At 36.6% G+C, this 23,925-nt stretch overlaps 1 protein-coding gene across 2 annotated transcripts in view; it reads left to right on the forward strand.

The window, feature by feature from the left end:
- SUCLG2 (succinate-CoA ligase GDP-forming subunit beta) overlaps positions 1-23,925 on the forward strand; it is a 135,242-nt gene that overhangs the window by 4,850 nt on the left and 106,467 nt on the right. For both annotated transcript variants that reach the window (XM_072876271.1, XM_072876272.1), the window contains exon 2: positions 19,888-20,029. In XM_072876271.1, coding sequence (XP_072732372.1) covers positions 19,888-20,029 — 142 coding nt within the window. The remainder of the gene's footprint in view (positions 1-19,887; positions 20,030-23,925) is intronic.

The raw sequence follows: 23,925 nt of genomic DNA on the forward strand, positions 1-23,925 counted from the left end.
AATCTTTCTGTGCATGTTTGAGACTATAATCTGCATCTTTGAGCATATACCCTAAGGATTTTCTCCAGAAAATCTTCTTTAATACTCTGCTGAGAAAGCCAATTTCTAGCCATCTGTGAATCAGTTAGCTGTATACTCATCTCTTCCCCGCTCCATAGGATTTTAATAAAACATGGGACAGAGAAATCACGTTATCTGTGCAACTGATTATGACAGTAACTTTGGAACTGGTAATTAAACATTGATCCATAATTAATAGCTGGCTATTGATCTTATTTTAACTAGATGACACAGGAGGAGTAGGCATGAAACTAAGAGAAGTTAAGACGGACTATTGTGAAAAATTCCTTAATAGTGGAGGTATGCTGTGCTGTTGAATAGATGCTGTTGAAGTCTCTGTAGCGTGAATGATAGTTAAAACAGGTTCTAAACTGTAAGCTGAAGCCCTCCTTTAATATGGTAATGGAAATAAGAAAACAAGAACCCAAGATGGGTGAGTGTTTTGTGGTGGTGGGGTTTTTTTTGTTTGTGATATTATGCTGATGGTGATGATCTTCTATAATTAGTGGCTAAATGTTGACTGAAGGAATTGAAAAATAGCAAGTATTTACACTTATTTGCTGGAACACTTTTTAAACTCTTTTTCAGTTCAGTGGCTGAGATTAAAATAGTCTAAAGTAATGCCATAAATTTTGCAAATAGAGGACCCAATATTTAGAACTTGCTTTAAACATGATGTGAAAGAGCAGCTGGAATGCATGGAGCTCCATCTATGGAAGGTTGATGACGCAGCTGAGAGCCTATAGGTCAGGATTAGCAGGCAGACCAACATAATTGACAATGTTATTGTACATGTCTGCTACAGACAGCTTTATCAGCAAGAATCAGATGAAGCTTCAGACAACTGGAGGAAGCCTCATGTTAGCAGACCTGGGCCCTCATGGGGGACTTCATTCACTCCAGTATCTGCTGGAGTTACAGTGCAGCAGGGCACAAGTAATCAAGTAATCCAGGAGGTTTCTGGAGAGCATTGGTAACTTCCTAATGCAGATGACTGAGGAGCCGACACTGGGAGACACTACTGTATCTCACATGTACAAACAAGGAAGAACCGGTTGGGGGTGTGAAGATCAGGGCAACCTGGATTTATGAAGGGGAAATCCTTGGCCAACCTGATAGCCTTCTCTGGTGAGATGAGTGGCTTTGTAGTTGATGGAAGAGTAGTAGATGATGTTTATTTTGCTGGATACAGCATGGGCTGTAATAAGGTACTAGGAGCGAGGCTGGGAATATTCCAAATTTCCTTAATCAGTGAAGTAATGCCATCATCCATTGGGCTTGGAAGTTCTGTTCCATTGGATTAAAACCCTTTTTCTTCCTCTCCTTCCATATAGTCAGGCCATATGCTTTAATTACTTTATCAGTGCCATTCAGAACCATGCATATGCTGACTGAAGTTTTTTTAAAGCTACATTTACTTTACTTGTGATCGATGTTATGACTATTATATGTTTGGGTTTTAGCAGCTGCATAGATCTTTTTATGTCAGGCATCAACCAAGGGCAGAAAAACCCTGGTGCATAACCTGCCTATTTGGGATTTTTTCCATGTCGTCTCAGTTATTACTTCTCTGTGTAGTTCTAATGGAGAGGTTATTTTGGTCAGTCTGTTTTCAAAATCTTCCAGCTGGCCGATAGTCTATCCAAGGTGACAAAAACATGGCAGACAGATGTCAATCTGTCAGATGGGGAAGTGACGAGTTTCGAGTTCTCTGCTGTCTTGCGGCCTGTTGCAGATTATGGTTTGTAATGTCCAGTCATTTTTCAGTATTTTCTTCCACAGGTGCAGAGATGTCTCGTTCCACACCACATTGGTAGCATCTGTTAAGAGTGAAATAAAATTAGATTTTATGATTTAAAAGCAAAATATGTAGTTTTAAGTCCCTGACCTCAGTAATACCTCTTATTCCTTTGAAGGTCTAGTAACACAGATATTCTGAAAAACCATCCATCATAGCCAGTTGTCTAGGATTTTTTTTTGGAACATTCCTATAGCAGTGGGAGATTTGAGGTGGAGATAGGATGTCTTGCTTGGTGTTTGTCACAGAGGAGCCCCCAGTTGGGAGGAGCACTTGGGAGTTTCTGACCCTGCAGAGTTGGCACTTCCCTCCTCGTCCCCCTTCTGCGGGAGGTTGGCCGGGGGTTTCTGTCTGGTTACAGGTTGGATTTCTGCCAGTGACTGAATGCTTTGTTCATTGCTTTGTCTCTTATGAGCAGCCATTTTGGGTCTGCATTGGCTTTGCTAGTGACCTCAGTCGCTTAGTGCCTGATTAATGTTTTCAGCTGGCAGGTAGGCAGTGTTTTTAAAGAGCTACTCAACAAACATCCTTCTGATGAAGGATTGCTCTTCCCTACTACCTTTGCTCGCTGATTAACTTTTACTGTATACCCAGCTTCCACATGTCTGCAAGTCTCAATCATTCCAAATGGCCGAGCACAGGCAGTGGGCGCACCTATGTTTCCAGGAAGCAAGAAATCAGAGATGGGTTTGTTTTAGGGATGACTTGAAATAGACTTTCGTTTGCCTGGAAAGTTTGATCAGTGGTGTTAGAAATGTAGAAATCTGCTTTAAGGTCTGCTTTGATGATGAGGAGATGATGCTGCTCAAGGTGTCCTAGGCTTGCTTTGAGACTTGAGAATGGCAACAGGATGAATTTCCAGTGTGAATAATGGAGAAATATTAATAAAGAAATGACCTGCAAAGGAAGGAAAAATATTAATAACTTTTGGCTTCCTATTAAAAGCATACTTTCATTGATTATTCTGTGGCAGTTTCTGGTTTCTCCCCAACTCTGCCCAAGCAGCCAGAAGGCTGTCTTCCTCTTGTACGTTTGTTCCTTTGAGTTTGCTTCATGTCAGTCTAAGTCAAATGGTTTAATTAAAAACAAGATTTATTAACAATAAAAGGTGTGAAACATTCCAATTTAAACAAAAATTGTGTACCAGTCATTTTTCTGGTGCTTCCAGGATAGAAACTGTTACAGTCCATTTTGCACTAGTTTGGTAAACCAGCTATGACTTAGCCATGCAGTAGAACTGTTTCTGTAGATACTTTTTTATATTTCTTTATTCTACTGCTGTGGGCATTTGCATCTTTATTGCTTGGGAGTGCTATGCTGCTTAGTGCTCAAAGTCATAATCTTGTGTGATGACATAATTAGGTAGCATGGAAATTATCATGATTTGACTTCAAGTATTAAAGAGCTGGAACAAAAAACTGTGATTATGTTTCATATTTGCTTCTCTGTGATGGGAAATGTATCTCAAACTGTCTAAATCGGCATTTTATTGGTGTTTTTCTTAAAATATCAGTGACTCCTAACACTTGAAAAAGTATTCTTCCAGGATATGGTAGGTGTGAAACGCTTCTTTGATAGATATGATTACTTGAGACAGGGATTCAGAAACATTTCTGATCAACCCATTGACCATGCTTTGAGTTTCCTAACAATTCAGGAAGCTTAATTACGATGAAGTATACAAAAAATTGGTAGTGGGGATACTCTGAAAAGCATACTCTTTATATGCCATGGTTGGTGGTAAAATAGTTTTAGAATTGTTTTTTCCTGGTTATATTTAATATTTAAAGTGTTTCTTCATAGTTGCATAAAAGTATAATTTTAATCTTGTAAAAAAATTAGGAAGTTAAACACTTTATAAGATGAGAACAAAAATATTAAATTTCCCCTCAAGATATTTAAAATAAAAGAATATTTCTGATTTATGTGGAGAAGATAGCTCATTTCACTTTTTGAATGTGATGCATTATCACCAACAATCTTCTTTCATTTGCAAAGGCAGGGAATGTATTACAGTATTTTCTGCAACTGATTATGCAGTTGTGTATGGTAGTGAGTTTATTTTCATCAGATACTTCAAAGCCCATACTTTTTAGGTCAGGAAAGTATGCTTTTCCTAAAGCTTTGAAGTTTTAAATAAGCAAAATGAACATAATTTGACTAAAATTAATTACTAATGCAAAGCAGAGCTACTGATGGCTAGCACATTGACAAAGGCAGAAATTGAATCTGTGAATTCATATTCTTGTTTCCTTTACCCAAGCAAAGGCTCTGAAAATTGATTCCATAAGTATAAAGCTTCTGTAGGCACGTTTGCTTCTTGGGCACATGTGGATGTTCAATAAGTATTTTTAATGCTGTTTTATTCTGCTGAAGTTTGGTTAAAGAATGCAAGAAAAAAAATGTTTTGCAAATGTTTTCTGAAGTAAGTGGGGAGGGCATGTTCCCTACCTAGTGCAAAATCGTTTGCCCCTTTGAGTGGACTAGCAGCTTTGTTTGGGCAGGCTGCTTTGTTTTGTTGACATCCTGTTTGTTATGTGACCTTAGGCAAGTTGTTCAAAATAGAAAGTTTTCACATAATCTCATAGAGTAAGGAGCCTGCCATGTTTCAGCTGGGTTTTCAGAAGTTGCTAATGATTCACTGCTCAGGTGAACGTTAGTGGGATTGGAGTATATTCAGCACTGCTCAGTCAGCCTTTAGACGCTAAGCAGAATGCATCAGAGAACTCTGTGTCAAAAGTGTGCTGTCACTTAATTTGCAGCAATTTCTGTTTTGGTGTTTGCATGGAAATAGAGGCCTTGATACTCCCCTGGGTGGAGGTGCAGGATGTAGGTTGTCAGGGATTTGGCTGTGTCCTGCTTAATTTGGAGGTCAATCTGTAGCAGCCTGACTGAAACAACTGCTGAATAATAGGCTGGCAAGGTATGGGAAATGGAGTAGTGAGGTCAGGGTCTTACTGTTCAAGAGGATGTTCTTTCCACTGTCTCCTCTCTTACTTTTGAGGACTACAGTCCTCACAAAACCGTATCTGCAGACACCCAGAAAGATCATCCAGGTGGTAGCTGCTAGGATCTGCCTTGTAGTGCACAAGGATGTGGGCTCAGATTCTGGTTTTCTGAGATAAGGAGAATAAGGATGACAGAAGGAGCTCGAGTCTGACCCTGTGCATGTTCCTGGTAGTTTACAATGGAGCTTAGTGGGTGGGAGAGTGTATTTACAGAATAGCTGTCAAAATCCCTGTGTGTAAGCAAGCTGTAAATAAGTCTATAAAGTATAATCATGACTGGAGACTTTAAATCTGCAATGAGTGAAGGACTTGCTTCAGGTTCATTCTTGTCTCTGCTTCCTTGCATGAGAAGTAAACAGAAGGATAAATCAGAAAGCTGAGTTTATAAATGTGTTTTAAAGGCACATTGGAACAGAATTGTATAGTTTCTTTTTTTTTCCCTTGAGCTAATGACCCAAATGAGTTCTGCAGTGTAGGAACGTCACACCACGCTGCATCATTTCCGGGGTAGTGCAGAGGTTAAGCTTGGGATCAATAAGTTTGCAATCAGACTGATTATAAGAGGACAAGGAGGAGTACAAGATAAAACCAAAAGAATATAGTAGGACAGAAGGGTATAGAGGGAGACACTTGGGAACCCTTGGAGTAAAAAGGTTTCTTGCAGTAGACCACTAGCAGGATCATTCAGGAGAACTATGAAGGGAAGCATTATGATTTTGTTAAAATAACAGTTTGGGATTTTCAGCCCCACTTCCACCCTGACTACATTTACTTAGAGACTGACAAAGCTTTAAATAATCCTTACCATTTTATCTGCAATACTGTGAAATATCCAAGATATAACTGAGATGCTTCTAAAACTTTGTGTTTTTCATGTGTATATTGCTATGACTTAGGTAAAATGGAAAAGTTTCTGAATAGATACTGTTCCAATTTTAAATCCAATCTATATGGCTTTGTAAATCTAAGTTTCAGAATTGTGAATAATATGTAAATGAGTTTGGTGCTGTCTTCTGGAGTCCTCTTCTGCTTCTGTGGCATTTGTTAAAGTGCAGCAAAATTATACTGTTTCGTATTGGAGCCACTGTAGAAAGATTCAGAAGGTGGGTTTTAATAAAAGAGAGAGATAAAGCAAAGAAAGCCTCGACAGCATCCAGCCACTTCAGAAATGATGGATGCACTCCTGACATTCCTCTTTCCCAGCCGCGGGATTCCACAATAGAGAGAAGAAAGAAAATGCTGAAGCAAAAATGAAGAAGGGTGTTGAAGTAACATTATATGTTTCCGAACAGAATATTGATTAATATGTCATTACAGTTAAATACATTTTTTTAGTGGCAGTGGATGTTGGTTTAGAGGTGGAAGAGGTAAATTGTCATGAGTATTTTACATATTTATTAATGAATTAATTTTGAGATAGTGGGTAGTGAATGAAATGTTCAATCCCCCTAGTCATGATGGCATTGAAGTTTTAATCTTAAAAAGCTCAAATAGAGCCACATATTTTTAGATTCAATTACCTTGCAAAGTTGACAGTTCAGATAGTGAGTGAGTTTTGGGAAGTTTCGCCCACTTCAGTGGGGAAATCGGGGGAGAGTGAGGGAGTTTGATTCATGACTTGACTTTGGGGTCAAATCCAGTAGGCTTATTTCTTTAGTTAAACCATTTACTCTCCCAGGTTAATTTTAACATTCACGGTTAACCTATTCAGGTTGAGGCCGAAACTGTTCTTTTTCTAAGAAAGGTTTCTGCAGCACCTTGCTACTTTGAACTGTCCAGTAATACACATAAATGTCAGACCTTCTTACTCTGACTAAAAGCGCACCCTGCTGCAGTCTCTTGTGTCTGACTTTGTATTTTCTCCTTAAAAAGCAGAAGCATGGCTTATATGGCCATATAATCTAGAGAGTATTTTATAGGTGTTTATTTTATGTCAATTGCTGTTCATTTCTATGATATTATTGAAATAAAACTCTGTTGGCAAGGCCTGAAATTTGAAGGAGAAAGTAATATTGTTTCTCATTTAAATTGCGTATGAATAAATGATTACAAATTGACAGATACTGCTTGTAGTGATTCTTTTCTTGAGTGAAAAACCAATTTCTATTTCCTTCTTAATTTAGGAACTTAAAATTCTTAAGAGATAGAAAGAGAAACTAGATGCAGCCCCAACACAAGCGAAGAGAAATCGAGTTGAAAGTTTAATACCTGCTTTTGTTTTCGAGGCCATGTTGCACTGCACTAAATCTGCAAATGGGCAGTCTTTTACTACACTATTCTTGTGGATAGGTTAGAATGTATTAGTAACAACAACAACAAAAAAGGTACAATTGGTGGTTGTGTGGAAAATGCAATGTACCACATGCTTCAGTGTCCCTAATCTCAGTCCTTCAACCTGTGTCCTGGTGAGCTCAGTGGAGCTGGGGTATCATCTCAGACAGAGTTTCTCAAACAGTCTTTGCCTGCTAGAGCAGACGTATGTTAACACATGCCCAATTCAGCATGTGCCTCTGCAAGGGTTTATGAAGTGCTGATGCTTGTATGCCAGATGGACATGTTATCTCACCTGTGTTCAGGAGGGTCAGAATCCCAGGGTGTAAGTTCCCATGCACATAGATGTGAAGTTTTCTGCTGCAGCAGTAGGTTTTTAGGTCTGTACAGTTCTGAAAACTTGTGCCTTTTTCAGAGAGCTTATCCTGAGGATTCACTCACTACCAGGCTTTTATTATTCCTTTAAATAGTGTACAATATGTTCTGGTTTAATTTGTTTTGAAACAATTCAGCCATACTTTATAATGCCTTATGGAACTCATCAATACTGCCTGTATATCTGTCTAATAAGAATTTAGTATATTAGCATAATCATTAAACAAATTCTCATTCTGTTAGTAATTGGTGACTGCCTGTTTCTCAACAGACAAGTGATGTCAACTGGCATTTATTAGTTTTTAGTATGCTTTGTTATCTACAGGTAGGTAATCTGTAGTTTATATCCTTGCTTTATTATGTTGCATTAGAATAATCACTGCTGCCTGGCAATGGAAGAAAAGTAGTTTCTCTTAACTAAAAAGGATGAGATGACTAAATATACCTTCTTTAGCTTCCTTTTCCAAAATTGACATGTTACTAGTTCAAGAAAGCTCTTCCCTTTATTTCTTTGATGTTTGTCACTATCTTGATGTTTCCTGCTGTGATACACTGTGATTCCTGCCTTCCTATCTCTGTTTTGCAGTGTCTCGTATTAAAAGAATCTTCCAACATGACAAGAGAAATTGTCTTTTCCTTGAACTATGTGAAAGTCTTCAGGGGAAGATTTAACTAAGTTCTTGTTTTGATTGCATGAACTAGAATTAAAATGGTGATACAAACACCTAATATAGTAATAAAAAAATAAAAATCCTTTGACTGTTTTAAACTGTAGACTTCTGAACTATATTTCTTCTGGAGTGTTACTCTTCTCTAAATGAATTGCAGTGAATTTGAGTAATTGCTTCTGAAGGAAATGTGTAGTTGAGTTGTTAGCATGTAATTTCATGTTGTCTTCCCCAGGCTTGGTTTGCAACAGGTAGTGCAGTCTAGTGTTCCTGCTATGCTGGGGTAAGGGCAGGCTGTTGTCAGAAGGGGTGGTCTTGCCCTCACTGCTGCTTTGCTGGTGTCTCTTGCACTGGATCTTGTCTTCACCTGGTCCTCTGGTGCGTTGGGCCACGGAGCTAAGTGGGCAGCAAAAGAAGCATTCTGCTGGGTTAGCTCCACTTCAGGCTCAGGGCACACGAGGGAGGGCATAGGAGTGAGCAGCTGGGGAGCCGTGGTGGCAGCTTGCCTCCGGGTCATCTGAGCAGAAATGGGAAACCACAGCCCTGTAGTGATGACTTCTTCCAGTACCTTGGCTTCTTGGTTTCAAGTAATACAAAGCTCTTGCCTGTTAGAGGGGCTATATAGCTGTGTGAAGGTACATCAGCAATATATGGGAGAGTGGTGGTGAAGCCTAAACTGGTGCCAGCTTTGGTTGGAAAACTGCATAAAGCAGACAGGTGTAACACAGCGCTAGTTTTCCTGGATTGCAGAAGCACACAGGGAGCAATTGGACGATTGCTTGAGTGTGCTGCTATTTAAATGTCACTAAACTGCCTATGGATTGAGCTGATACACTTCTCCTTCAGTCTAAGCATGACTTAAGGGTGGATTAGTGTTTTCAGAGGCTACAGAATGCTGTTTTGAATAAGCTCATTTGAGTAATTGAAAAACAATATTAAGGCAATGCTGGGCAAAGATTTTTCCAAAATAGGATTTAACTTTGGGCTTTGCTATCAAGATTTGCTCGCTCAACATAACAGCTAGCTTTTCAGTAATGTGGACTTCTGAGCAGAAATGGTTGCCTGTTTCACTCTTTTGAAACTTTTAAAGTTTGCATACTTAAACAAAACTTGTGCTTTCCATGCTCTTGGCCATCCTCTCAACTGTTTGTCTGAGTCTAATTTTTGTAAACAATTTAACAGTAGAAATCCTAATAACAACATTAACTGTGTGCTCCTTTTATAACCAAGCCCCCAATTTTTCTATTTTTTTTTTTTGCACCTATGAAGAGAATCATTTAGTTATTTAACATTGACTCTCTGAAACAAGATGTCTTATAGCTGTTAGGAATAGTAATAATTATCCACCAGAACAGGCTGTCTAGCTTTAGTAAACAGTGATCTAGAGAGATATTTCATGGGTGGGGGTATTTTTCATTTTATTTGAAGTTGAGAGTTACATAAACCTTAACAATTGCAGCGACAGAACTCACTCATTCTGAAAAGTGAGTATACAGTTCAGTACTATAAAACAGTAAATTGCCCCTACAGTTTATTGATCAAAATGTCGTAGCCCTTAAAGAACTGGGAAGTGTGATATATATATATTTTTTTTTTTCCTCTGAGACATACTGCATTTTACTGTTCAAGATATTTGGTGTGGTGTATTTTAAGTAATAAATTTGGAAATAAAAGGCTTATAACTGTTAACTAGAGTTTGTGTGTTGGCTTTGTTTTAATTCAGTTAAAATGAATTACCATTTGTAGGAATAAATTATGGAACCTATTAAAGACCCTATTAAAGGGTCTTCAGCTGTACCTGTGGAAGATTTTAAAATCAAATGCTGATGCTTAAGGTCAAGATTGCTTACAGTGTTTTAATACAAACTATAACAAAATTCTTAACTGCTGTGAACAAAAGTATGGAAACTGTTTTTGTCAGGAAAACCTTCAAGACTTCTTCCTAAACTAGCTCACAGAATCAGTTTTATCCTTTATAAATATATAACAGAAGTCTAGATTGAGACTTTGATCAAAATGCTCAGTGTTGGATGAAGCTGATGGTCTCTGCTGATACCAGAGGGACCTCACTGCCATATTGTATCCAATCTAAAGTGAACAGTTTGGGATGTTGATGGAAGATGGTTTCCTCTGTGGCTTTTAAATAGGATGGTCTGGATGCTAACTCCTGCTTTGGAAGATTAAAACTATTGATTTGTGGTAGCCAGCAGGACGTTACTTGGGAAGGACATTTGCTGTCCTGTTTTTCATAATATACCCATAGGTATGTGGCATTCATCATCTTTGGAGAGAAGGGGATGTGTGGTTTGACTTAACGTGGCAGACCTTATAGCTGATCACTCTTACCATGAGTCTTTCCATTTTCTTTTGTGCTTGAAATACTTGCTTTCATACAGAACAAAGTGTAGTAATCTCTATATGTTTGCTTTTTACGACCTACATTTGTGATAAACTTTTTCTGTTTAGTGCCGTGCCTTTTTTCTAAACTTTTGTTTCTTGTCAGACTAACTCTACGGATACTTATTCTTTATTTCAGTTTGCTGGCAGTACTGACATAAGTGTTTTTGTTTGTTTTCAGTGGCTTATGTGGTATATGTCAAGTATATGACCTAATAAAATGTACCTGTACCTGAGGTGGCTTATATGAAGGTACACCATTTAGTTGTATTTCTGATGGTTCCTTTTTGATAGGTACTTCTCCTACAACTTTGTCAATTACAGTACCTGTATGTCAATAAATATAATAAAGGTTTATTTCTTATATTGATTAATGGTATGCTGTTTCATTACTGCCATCTTTGTGTATCTGTTTTCCTTCATATGTGCTTGGAATTGTATTAAAGATCAGAGCGCACAAATGGAATAAACTGGAATGCTGTAGAATGTGCTGGGTAAGCAAATAGATTTTTTTGGTTAAATGCTTTTATTTTAGATAAGATAAACACACTTCCTTTTTATTTTGGGTACGGGATGCATCTAAAAGACTTCCCCATAGACACCACAGTTTTTCTCCCTAAATGACTTATTTCCAGTATAACCATTACAATATAGTCCCTATTTATAAAACTTGATACTATACATGTTTGACATACAATCTGCATTCATGCTGAGATAATTTGTGTTGGTAGAGCTGTTTTACACTGCCACAGGATCTATTAGCATAGTTCCAGCTACATTACTTCAGTGGTGCAGCAGAGGGGGAAGAAAGTAGTATGCATTTATTTGACCAGCTTTACTGTCAGGTGCTTTTAAGAGATCCATCTTTGTTCGATGATGTTAATACTGGCTTCCATTCATACTATGAATGAAAAGGGAATGTTGGATGTCACTAAAGTGTGTCTTCCTTTTAACAGTCACGCAATAAAATGCATTAAGCTAGGTTAATGTAAACAGTAGAGCTGCTCAAATTATATAGCTGTGTCAAGGGATGTTCAATTATCCTAGAAATTTGCTTAGTGGTGGTGTTGGTTTTGTTTTCTTTAATAGTGCTGATTATCACTCGATTCTCTTCCCCTAGCTAGAATTATTTGGCATTTTCCAAAAGTACAGATTTGACCTGAAGAGGCTTGGTAAGAGAGAATAAGTATTTAAGGTTAGGGGTTTGTTTTAGGGAAATTGTCTAAACTTTATCACTGAACTTGATATGGCGAAATAGTTGTAGATGCTTAGCCAAGGTAGTTCCATGTGGTATTAGGCATGAAACGGCACAAAATTTTTTGAAATTCATTTTCTTAAGACCAAAAGGTCTTGGTTGTAATAGAGGTCATAATTTGACTCTTTGGTTGTTTGTCAGGCTTGACCTTTCAGTTCTTCTTTTTGACAGTTTCTTCATATACTTGTTAGGGAAGAGTGTTAAGCGATTAATTCATGTTTAATGAAAATATGTGGTGCTTAACAGTTAGAATTCTACAGGTAGGTAGTGGTGTCTGCCTGAAAACGCTGTTCTCCAGCCCTTGTTGCTATTTTCAAAAATTATTTTACTTTTATTTTGCTTTTTGGAAGAATGCTATCTTGTAGTAGTAGCTTATCATTGAGCTGAAGGATAAGTGCAAAATTACAGTGGTTGGTAATACTGTGGGCTAAAAATGTTCCCGTCACAAGCTTCATTTGTTCTACTGACGCAGCTACTTGTAAGGCTCTGCTATGAGCTGATTTGGCTTCAGAAGGTCACTGTTTGGGTTTTTTTTATATGCATGCATGTCATTGTGGTGTTTTCTGCTTGTCTGTTTATTAAAGCTTGTCTGCTTATCTTGTCTGCTTATCTTACCTGCTCCAGTGCTATTTGGTACCTGCTGCATACATGCTATAAGGCAGTATTTATGTGAAATTGTCAGTCTTGGAGTCAACCTTAGTGGTTTTACCAGGGAGGCCAAAGAGTGAAAAAACATTATACTGAGCTAATACTGAGCATATAGGTTCAGATAAGAAATAATCAGTAGTCTAGTTTGATGAAGCTTGCATTACTGATGCTGCTCTCTTTTTGTGGTTATATGGAACATTTATTTCTGAGCAGAGTTTTGCCGAGGTAGTTAACATGCAATTTGCAAATTCCTTGGCGAATACTTTGAGAGTTTCACCTGTTTTTGTGTGTGTGTCTTCTTTTTTCAAAAGCAAGCACTCAAAAGATACCTCCTGGGTCATCTGAAAGATGTTGCACATCAACGTAGTTAATGCTGCATATATATAAAAGGACAAAGAAGTCTCTTTGTTTGCAATGTTTTCTAAATCTTTTTTTATGTATATTGAAGTTGATGCCTGCTATAAAATGTACTTGTAGTTCCAATCCTGTTAAACTACATTGTTCATATTTAGCCCATATTATTCAAATAATGCAAATTATTTTTTGTTGCCATGGGACAGCTCAAGAATTGGCAAATTGAGTAGTGGAAGAATCTAATGCAACTACTCTCCAAATACATTATTTGTGCAGAGCATTTAGCATTTTATACAAAAACCAAATGAACAAAAAAAAGGTGGGAAATAAGAGATTATGCAGGTTATGTGAACAATCAATTTTTTTCTCTAGCAGTAGTCAATAAGCCATTGATACAGTTATGCAACACCTGGCCTTGTTAAGATGGTCAAGAAGAGATGTTTGATTTCTTGATGTGTATGCCACTCATTTTAATGATACTGTACATATGTAATTGGACCAAACATGGTATCTAGGTATATAAAGAAGTAACTTTGAACAGAAGGCTTGTTGAGAATAAAATGCACGATTACTAGTAACAGTACTTTTCTGAAATCCTCGCCTGTCTGTAGACCTTTGGTCCATATTAGTGGTAACAAAAATCTTGGAGACTGGGGAAGGGAAAGGACATTAGATGTGAACCCCAACCATACGAATTCTTTGTGCTTTTGGAAAATGCCAAATATTTCTAGCCAGCAGGAGAGAATCCAGTGTGAAACTTGTACTTGATTAAATAATTCTGCCATCACCTCACTTCATGTTACTGTTCAGATGAGTTTCATTTAGTTGAGTTTTGGTATTTTTGATGCTGTTGTCAGGCCCTGAGGAAATGTTATCAGTTGTAAGAGAGTCCTATTTAAGTATATTAATCTCTTTGATAAGCACTTATGTTAGAAATTTAATCTTAAGAAATATCTTATTAGGAAGAATTTAATTCCTCTTTAAAACTTTATTGTTTTAAATAATAAACTATATAAAAACATGGATGTGTGCTATTAGTGATGTTTTTCTTAGTTTTATGAACTGATATATTCTTAAAGCTTATTTGTGATTTAAAATAAGTTAAAAGGGTTGGTTTTTTCTTTATCTGGCGTATCTAAGTCTCAAATAAGAGCTACTCTCCATCTACAACGTATATATCAATACACAACCCAGAAGGGGCTCGTATGAAAGCTATTTTTTTTCTTGTAGTAATGTAAGGTCTGTTGGAAGTCTTCAGGAGAGCCATGGATGATATTTATTTTAGCCTTTTAATAAAAGCTTGCTTTCAAAAGACTAAATCCTTTAGTTTGAATTTCTCTTCATTCCATGAAGACTTACTGTCTGGATTTTCATTTAAGCTCACAGGAGTGATTTTAAGTTTTTCTTTGTTATAGAAACTGTAGCTAACATGCTAAGAAGTAAAATGCCACTAAAAAGGATTTAGAAATATGTATTTAAGCCTACAATCCTTCTTTCGGCTGTTCAGAGCTTGACAGAAGAAGTTAATATCCAAGGTTAAGGTGTATTTACAGTAAAGAGAATGTGTAAGTTTAGTAATATGTTTTAAAACTTTTTTTGTGGCTAGCAAAAACGTCTTAAGGATAAGAGGAAAATACCACCAGTGGAAAATTTTCTAGTTCTTGTCTGTCATCTTATGAAGATGAAACATAAGATGTCACATAGGGAGTCAGGTTTTACTAAAGTCCGCATACTATTTCCAGTCTCTTCTTCACCGGCTGGCATGACGCAGTGTACTCCTTGTACTCAAGTGCAATCTTGCAGTAAAGGAACAGATGAAACACAGATACATCTTAAACTGTTGGAACATACTGTGTTTCAACTGTAGACAAAGCTGCATGGAAAGACTTGAGAGATGTACGGTGTTTTCCAGTATGGTTTTCTGGCTGGTATGTGGGGAGAGGAGATAAAAAGTATTCAAGCAGGGAATAAGCTGGGAACAGAAGGTGGTGAGAATCAATAATGAACAGAAATTCTTAAAACGTAGCCTCTGCTTTCCTGTGCTTTATTTTCCCTTTTACTTGCTTCCCCCGTCAGATTGAAATTATTTTTCTGATGGTAATTTACAACCTAATTCCTCAGTCTGTCTTTCACGAGAGACAGGACTGCATTTGTGAATCTAGTAGTGCTGTTTAATGCTGCTGAGAGCAATTAAATTGTTGACAAGAGTAGAGCTGCAGAATGGGAAAATAAATAATACAAAGGCATGTGACACTGGAGTTGTATTCTGTGCCATGTTAAAGTGTCCCCCTAATAAATCTCAGGGGGAAGGGATGGATTATGGCTGCCTATAGAAGACTAGGTATGGGAAATAGCTTTCTTTCAAAACTTTGTAGAGTCTTGTCTAGGCTGTCTTAAGGCTGTACCTTTGTGCAGTAGCACTGCTACGGTCAATCTCAGGTGTATATTTATCTGTAGGATGTGTGGAAATTTATGATGCCCAAGAAATTTATGCTATTTGAAGCCCATCTCAAATTCTTGTGAATGCTTGGTATAAATGTATTTGAGAGGGTTGGGAACTTCATCTGGCAAGAATTTTTCAAGATTCTTGTACTAATTGATTCTTTTTATTGCTGTCCCTTTTAAATCATTCAGATATTTATTTATTGCAACCAGAACATCTTTGAGTTGGGAACTAGTTCAGGGAATCATCTGTTTACTCACGTTTCTGACATCTCATGGTCACTTTTTTTGTACCTTAAGCCTAAAATGCATATGTTTGCAACTGTTTTGATTTTGCAACATGATCTTGAAAGAGTAGTCATCTTCACAGATTCAAAGCTTTTGCTTTATTTCATCTCTTGTAACTGCTTTATTTTGCCTGCTCTTCTCAAGACATATGGTGTGTATATTGCAAGTGCTTTAAAGCATGTTTTTCATGTTCCTTGCTCTTCAGAGCTTCTAATACAGGCTTTGTCACAGTTGGTTTCTTAAATATATTGTACTCCTGTATACAGTGGTAGGCTGTACTAATTCATCTTATTGAGTAGTTCATTCACAACCAGGAGTTTGTCTTTTGTGGAAGTCTTGATTAAAAGTCTTCAGGTGGCACTCAGTAAGATGGTCTCTCTTAGTATCATATAATATAGGAGAGGAAAAAAAATGTACGTGTTTACTAACCTTAAATTTGTGGGCTTTGCTTTTCTGTGCCAACAGTTCTTGGACAGATCTTCGTTTCGTCACACTTAGGACCGCTTTGACAGTTCTTTCAAATGAATTATTCTGTTATTTCCTATCTATGTTCCTCAGACCTCTCTGGTTCATAATTTATGAAGGAAATATTATGATATCTTAATATTAATTCCTTAATTTTTATAAGAGAACAGACCTATGTCCATATGCTTATGCATACAGGGCATATATACATATGTAATATGATTTTTTTTTAACATCTCAGCAATGATTTGGAGTATCCCTGTGGAACGTTTTGAGTTATATTTTCAAGTTGTAAAACTGATATATACCTTTTGTAACATGCCAAGAGGGTGGTTGGGAACAGAGTTTATTGCAGGATCCCATTAGAGCTGTTAGGCTTGCTTTATACATTAACTAGGCTGGAGCTGAGTTAACACTGGAGTGAGGCACACCAGATGGGTGGCACTGGAGAATACCTTTCTTCATAAAATAAACAGAACTTTGGCTGCTTCTCTTGCTGTTGTCTCTGCTCCATATCTGTCACATGTTGTGAGTTATCACTGGTGGCCTTTATTAGGTGGTAGCCCTTTGCAGTCCGTATTGTGTAAGAGAGTCCTTAAAAGATCTTATTGCTTAAACCTTGATGGTTTGAACTAACAGGGGAAATGTCAGCTGACACACTGTGCTGCATTGAAAATTCCGTAACTACTGAATTCCTACCCAAACAGAAAATTTGAAAACAAGTTTTGTTGAAAGAGATTTTTGTCAAGCAACAGCAACAAAAGTCTGCCTCAGAATAAGATGGTTTCAATGTTTTCCTTTTTTATTTGATTTAGATCAGCTTAGTAACAGATACATGTGAAACTGATTTATTGTTCTAAGTGATGAATAAAAACTGTTTTGAAAACTTGTTCTTCATTTATAAACCCAGTGACCAAAATTTTATCAGCTGTATTACTGAGCTGTAGAAATATTGATATAAACCAGTTAGTTGTAAATAAACAGACTTAAGCATAAGAGAAAAATAAGTTATAAGTAAACATACTTATGTATGGGAGAAATCCTTAGTAAAACTTTTAACTCAGCTTTTTATTTAATACACCAACTTCACCATTGGTTTTTTTGTATTTACTTAATTCTATCCAAGATCAGCTTGACACTAGGAGCCAAGATCTTTTGGCTCCTAGTAAATACAAGATTACATAATATAAAAATAAAGAACTGTATCTATAAGGTTTATAAATATATAACAGATGAGCAAAAAGTGCTGTCAAACATAGCATAGACTTATTCTTTGTTTCAAATCAACTTCCAGCTAAGGAGAATTAACCTTTCCTCTGGAAAGTACAGATACAGAATTTGAGTGTAATTGATTGTTTAAATTAAGGTTTCTTCCTTTCAGATTTAAATTAGAATTCATGATTATTTTTTTTTATTTTGATATAAATCAATCCACTTTAACTAAAGGTGTGAGCTTATTTTTCTGAACCCTGGAAGTCAGATTGGTAGATTCCTTGTTGCTCACGAGAAATGGATTGAGAAATGTCTTTGTAGATGTTCTCCTGCTGTAGCTCTGGGCGTTGAGGAGGGAGTGCACACATCAGACACAACTTTTAACTAGAGCAGAACAGCTGAAAGCCAGTTAGTAGGATGGAGATGTGTATTGGTTTTTCCTCCTTCCTCCCCTCCCTCCCTCTGCAAATGTGGTTGGCTTCTGATCACTGCTGGGATGTTCGTTCTTTTGCTGCTGCTTACAGCTGAAAGAGGGGGCTTTTGGAAATGTATTTTAGTCTTATGGTAGGGGTCAAATAACATGTTAGTAGACTCCTGGCTGCCTGTGCAGATTCAGGTGATGCTTCTCTTCGGGGTGTATGTGTGGATTATATGCATGTATCAATAATGATGTATTCTGAAGTCATCATAATAATAATAGTAATATTGTTATTATGAGGTAGTCTTTAGAGAAACAATGAAAAAGAGAAGGTTAATGATTTTCAGGGTTAAAAGTGGTATCTTCTCCAGTCACGTTAAAAGTACTGCTGTAGCTTGATAGAAACTATGGGCTTGTGGCATCAGCTTTTGGTTGAAATTATCTGGTCTTTTTTTATATGAGGCTAGAATTTACCTTCAGGGTCCCTCTTGGCTCTTAGTGTTAATCCCTTTGTGGAAATGATCATGAAGTAATAGCTGTTAGAGCCTAACAGAGATCTTATCATAGGAAAGCAAATTAAATGTCAACAATTATGAAAATGACTTTAAATTTTGACCCTACATTTGAAGGCATTGCATAAATGTAATAACATATTGTCTCTGAATAACATGGTGGAATATAAAACATACTGAGGTGCCTGTATGATGCCTAGAATTAGAGATAGCCATAGAGCATACTGACAATATGTCGTTTTATTCTTCTAAAAATCTGTTAACCAGGTTGTGGTTAAAATAATTTAAAATGTGTCATTGAGCTATTTGTAACTGTTTAAGTTCTGTGGGAGTCACTTTTACAGAAAACGTGGTTATATACTGTAAAAGATGGGTTTTGTATTTTCTTTATGCATCAATCTTTTGTGCTATGTTTCTAAGTAGGAACAGACAGGTTTGCTTTTGATACAACACAACATTTAAAATTCTAGTATTGTGAAAAGGGTATGTATTATTGAAAGACTTTAGCATGGAGTTTTTCTGCTTTCAGTATAAAGTTGCATTAGGGTAATATTTTTTATGATGCTGTTAGAGATCAAAGTATTAGTATCATAAACAAACCTCTTTGTCTAACGTATCTTAATATATAGTGCTAGCTTGCATACTGTGCTCCTTACTTCAGAAGAAAACAAGAATTGATTGTGGGCTGTCTGCCAGTAGAACAACAGTTCGTCTCTCCATGTGGGAAGAGCATCTTTTGCTGGCACAAAATGGTATTATACTGTTGCCAGGAGTCAGTGCCACCTTTGCCATTATACCATTGCCAGGAGTCAGTGACAGCTCCTTGATTATTGCTTTTGTCTGTAACAATTTATCCTGGGTGGAGAATGTGTCTTTTCTGAAAATCATTCACTAATGATCCTATGACTTTTATAGTGTCTATACTCAATGTTTACTGCCAAGACAAGCTAATGTGATGTCTTTATGTGTGTGTAAGGTTGCCATATCATTGTATCCGTTATATATATACATGTATATATGCACACGCAAGCATCTAAACTGTCATGTTGAGAATGGAAGGTAAATTCTTCTCCCGCTGCTTTTGTCCTTGCATGGCTGACATGGTTGTGCTAGCATCCTCAACAAAATATGTTTAGAAGTGCAACCAACTAAACATAGATAACAGACCACTGAAAATACATATATTAGTATATAATTTCCAACAAGATGATGCTAATTCCATTTCAGTTGTTTTTCTTCTCAGATGTGCTGCAATAAATGCATAGAATCAGTAGAAATAATTTTATAGGGAAGAATTATATAAAAAAAAATAGTGTAAATAAGGATATTTAATATGTAACAATGAATTTGGTTTAAGGTAATGGTCTGTTAGTATTTCTGTAGCACAGGATAACATAAAAACATAAATAGACTTTAAAGTTCAAGCCAAGCTTGCCAATCTGCATTGATATTAAATGCAAGACATTTTGTCTAGACAAGATCACCCAGTGAGCCTTGTGTAGCTTTTAAAAAATATCTGTAGCTTTCAGAGTACTTTGAATGCTCAAATGTTAAGAAAAGGCACTTAGGTAAATCAATACGTATTTTACCTTTTCTCTGAAACAGTGTTGTTTAACTGCTGGTTTGAGATAACCACAAGGCTGAAGAGCTCAGTTGGCTGTCTCATGAACTGTTCTTAATGAGCATTATGTTATTTTTCTCCTCTCATTTTTCTAGGCTGTTCAATTAACCCCTAGACGATGGCTGAACCTGCAGGAATACCAAAGCAAAAAACTAATGGCAGACCATGGGGTTACAGTTCAGAGATTCTTTGTAGCTGATTCTGCAAATGATGCCCTGGAGGCTGCTCAGAGACTAAGTAAGTTGACTGATAATGGGAGGAATCTGCTTCACAAGATAGCAGTCAGGAAAATAAATTGCTTTCTAATAAGTTGTATACAATCTTCAAATTGATGCTTATTGAAAAGGTTTGATATAGTATCCAGACAATAAATAGATGCTTAGTTTCAAATGTGAACAACAGTTTATAACAGCAATATTTCTTTAGAACTTTATTTCTAAAATGTTTTGTATGCAGCATGTAATATTAAGTCTTTAACATTATTTATGTAATTTTGAATAATTCAGAATAACATCATGAATGGCTGCTGGGGAAAATTATTTGTTGTATACTTGATATAACTTAAGGAACTGAAGTAAATGAACTTGTTCATAAAAAGATGTTTTCAAATAAAAATTTGCTCTATTGAAAAGCAAAGGAAGAAAAAGGTTGTGGACTCTCCATTTTAAAATATGTTCAGAACCCAGGTGGACACAGTCCTCTTTGCCTGACCCTGCTTTGAGCTGGTAGGTTGGACTAGATGATCTCCAGAGGTCCTTGCAACCTCAACTGTTCTGTGATTCTATGAAGAAATAAAATATGTATGAGAGAATTATATACATGTATATTTGTTCACATGTATGTTTGTCCATATGGAGAAAAAAGGTGAGTTGTTACCTACCGTCACAAAAGGACTTGACAGTGGCTGGGAGAGAACACCATGCTTCTGGAACTTCATTTTGGTTCTCTGACAACATCCTCATTTTAGTGTGGTGAACATAAGATAATCATGTGGGTCAGAAATGAATTTATGTAATACCTTTTCTCTCAAAAGGAAATACGTTCAAGTACATTTGTCACCCAATTCTAACTCTGAAAGAAGTTTTCTACTTTTTAAAGTTAATAGTAGTTTGCATAGTTTTCCTCTTTTCATTTAGCTTTTGTTAATATATCATACATCAAAATGCCAGAGAACAGACATTATTGTAGTCTAATTGTGTAGTAACAGGAAATTTTTTTTGTTTTATGTTTTACATAATGCACAAGACAGTTAAACGCATTTTAGTTTTGCACACTGGAAAGTAAATTAACACAACTTATATCAAATATCTCATCGGACCTCAAGTAGCTGAATAGGGTTAGCATAATGGCTTGCTATATCTCTAACTTTATTAAGGTGATACATTTTTCAGTAATCAAAACCTTTTTCTGACAACCAGTATACTTGGAAATATATTTGAAACAAAAACATTAAATGCAACTGTTATGGTCATTTGGCAGTGCAAAATAAAAAATGCTGACACAAAGCAAAGCTCATAAAATTGGAGGGTTTCCTCATGTCTAGATGTCTGAGAAAAATAAAGAAATGCTAACTGAAGCTGTGGCAGGTTTTTCACTAATCTTACAGCACTTAAACTCTCCTCTTCATGATTGAACTCACAAATGGATTGGTCTATCCAATAACTATTACTATTCTTGATCTCTGTAACTATTTGCAGAAATAAATTACTCCATTAAAGGCAGTGAACCTCTTCTGTTTTATGATGCCAGATTTATTTTAAATAACCTCTGTAGCTTGCTTGCTTTGCAAATCACAGAAATATTGGTCTATAAAAAAACCTGTGTTGAAATTTAAATAATCAAAAGTAAAATCTAAAACCAAAAATTATTTGCTGATCAACCTTTATCAGGTAAATAGTATGTATTTTAAGTGCATTGGCTTATTAACACTTCAAAAACTGTAGGTCAGTGGTACCTTTCTTCATTTTATGTAATTGCATTCAACCATGCTGCATTACTGGGCATTAAAGAATTGTGGCTTATAGTGTGGAAGCTGTTTCATGTTGAAATGATTGACACTCCATTGATCCACTAAATAATTAACAACATCCTCGTAATCACTCTGATAGTGTGCTGTCATTGTACTTCTAACATGCACTTTGAAAACTAAGCATCAAGAACACAAGTTTTGCTACTGTGGTCGTTGTTGTTCCAAGATTTCATCAGATTTATCTTCTTTATGATCCTTCAGACTAGTAGTATCTCTGTCACTCAGGTTTATCTGCACAATTTGATATGGGCTGCCATCTTCTGAATATGCAGCCACACAAAGTGAAAAGTTACGGGCGAAACAAAAAACTTCAGCCTACAGGAGGCACAAAATATCGCAAAATAAAATAACCAATGGAGACAGCTTTGGAATCTTCTTGCTAGACAGGCATTCTGCAGTAAAAGATGGTGAAAGGAGAGGCTAATCACCCCTGCCAAGTCCTGCTCAAAAAACTGGTGTTTTAGATACTGCATGCAACATTGCAGCTGTCCTTAACTTTAGCTTCTGCAAACAAGAAAGGATACTTGCCAACGTATTTTTAAGATAAAAACAGAATAAAGCTGTCAAAACTTGAAAGTCAAAGGTTTAGTATTTTTCTTGTGAAAGGAGGTTCTTTCTATAGACCTGTCATCATGAATACAGGATAAACAATTATTTTCCTTTATAATCTTACAGCATTACATCACTCACATGGGTCTGTGTGTGTGACAAAGGGTTACACATAAAGGGATAGAAATTTCTGACATGGAAGTCTTTACAAAGTGTGGTATTCAGAAATTAATTTCACAACTTCACTGAATACTACAGGCTTGACAGAGCTGTCTGTACTGCTGCAGTGCCTGGGGTCACTGATTTTGCTATTGTTGGATTTCCTGTTGATGCAATGGAAAGAGATGGGATCAGATCATTTTTGCTGCTGTCTTCACTTGTCAGGAAAGTGTTAATGCATGTGTTCTTGAGAAGGTTTGCCTTTATCCAGTATCAGCAGTTTTGTTATGGTGTGCTCATTTCCTCTGTTACTCTATTTTTATTAATATATACACTGAATATTAATTTTTTCAGAAAGATTTTCAAAACTTACCAGCAGCACAAAAGGCAGTCTACAAGGAATTTTTAATGGAATTAAAGGATTGGGTTTTTTTCTTCTAAGATAAGAATGGCAGATGTGAAGAAAATTAAAATGACATCACTAGTATTGACTTCAAAAGAAGTTGTACACAATAAGGAAATACAGAATTAGGCCCCAGGGAATTCATTGCCTTTTACATGCTAAGCAATTTTCAGGTGTAACTCTTGTAGAGAACGTGGTATGTACAGAATAGCAAGAAATGCAGTCACAAACTGTTTTATGTTTCATGTTAAAATTCCTAGCTTTTCAAGAGAGGAAAGGAAAAGACGTTGTGCTGTTTAGCTACAACAGTATGGCATTGCTTGATCTGCCATCTGAAGGAACACAACCTGTAAACAAGTTCTTACAGTTCTAGTGCAGCTATTTAACAGAACAAAGTGAAATATTTGGGAGCCGAGTTTTTGTCTGAAATGTAAGATCATCTGGCTGTTCCTGCATTAACTCACAAGTCTTCTGATGTGATTCTCACTTAACGCAGTAGTACATTAAGGGCTTGTTTAGCTGGAGAAGGCATTTCCTTTCTTGCTATTTCTTTTCTTCATACTGTAGTACTGATATAAGGAAAAAAATCCTTACATATGCATACATATAGCTAGACTACTAGGGTGTGTGCATTTTCATTGCTTGTATTGGGCAGATGCACTGTGCATCATTTCAGGGTCCATCATTTTCTTTAGCCTTCCCCACCAGAGGCCCTTAAGTCTGCTTCAGCTCGTGCACTGTTCTTTATGTTCTGCCTGATGGAAACGTTATTAAGGGAACCATCATTTTAAACAAGTAGGTGGACAAAGCTGAGTGGGATTATAATTATGCTGGAGGGTGTTACTATGTTCTGTCAATTGGCTCTTTGAATCGGTAGAGAACTTAGAGGTGGTTGAAAATGCTGACAATCCTAAATGGATGCTGGAAGCTTGGCATGCGTTTCTTTTTCTGATTTTTTAACAAAAGCAGTAAGAGTGCTGCCCATTGCCACTT

Source organism: Ciconia boyciana, chromosome 11 (genome assembly GCF_034638445.1).
Source record: "Ciconia boyciana chromosome 11, ASM3463844v1, whole genome shotgun sequence".
Lineage (NCBI taxonomy): Eukaryota > Metazoa > Chordata > Aves > Ciconiiformes > Ciconiidae > Ciconia > Ciconia boyciana.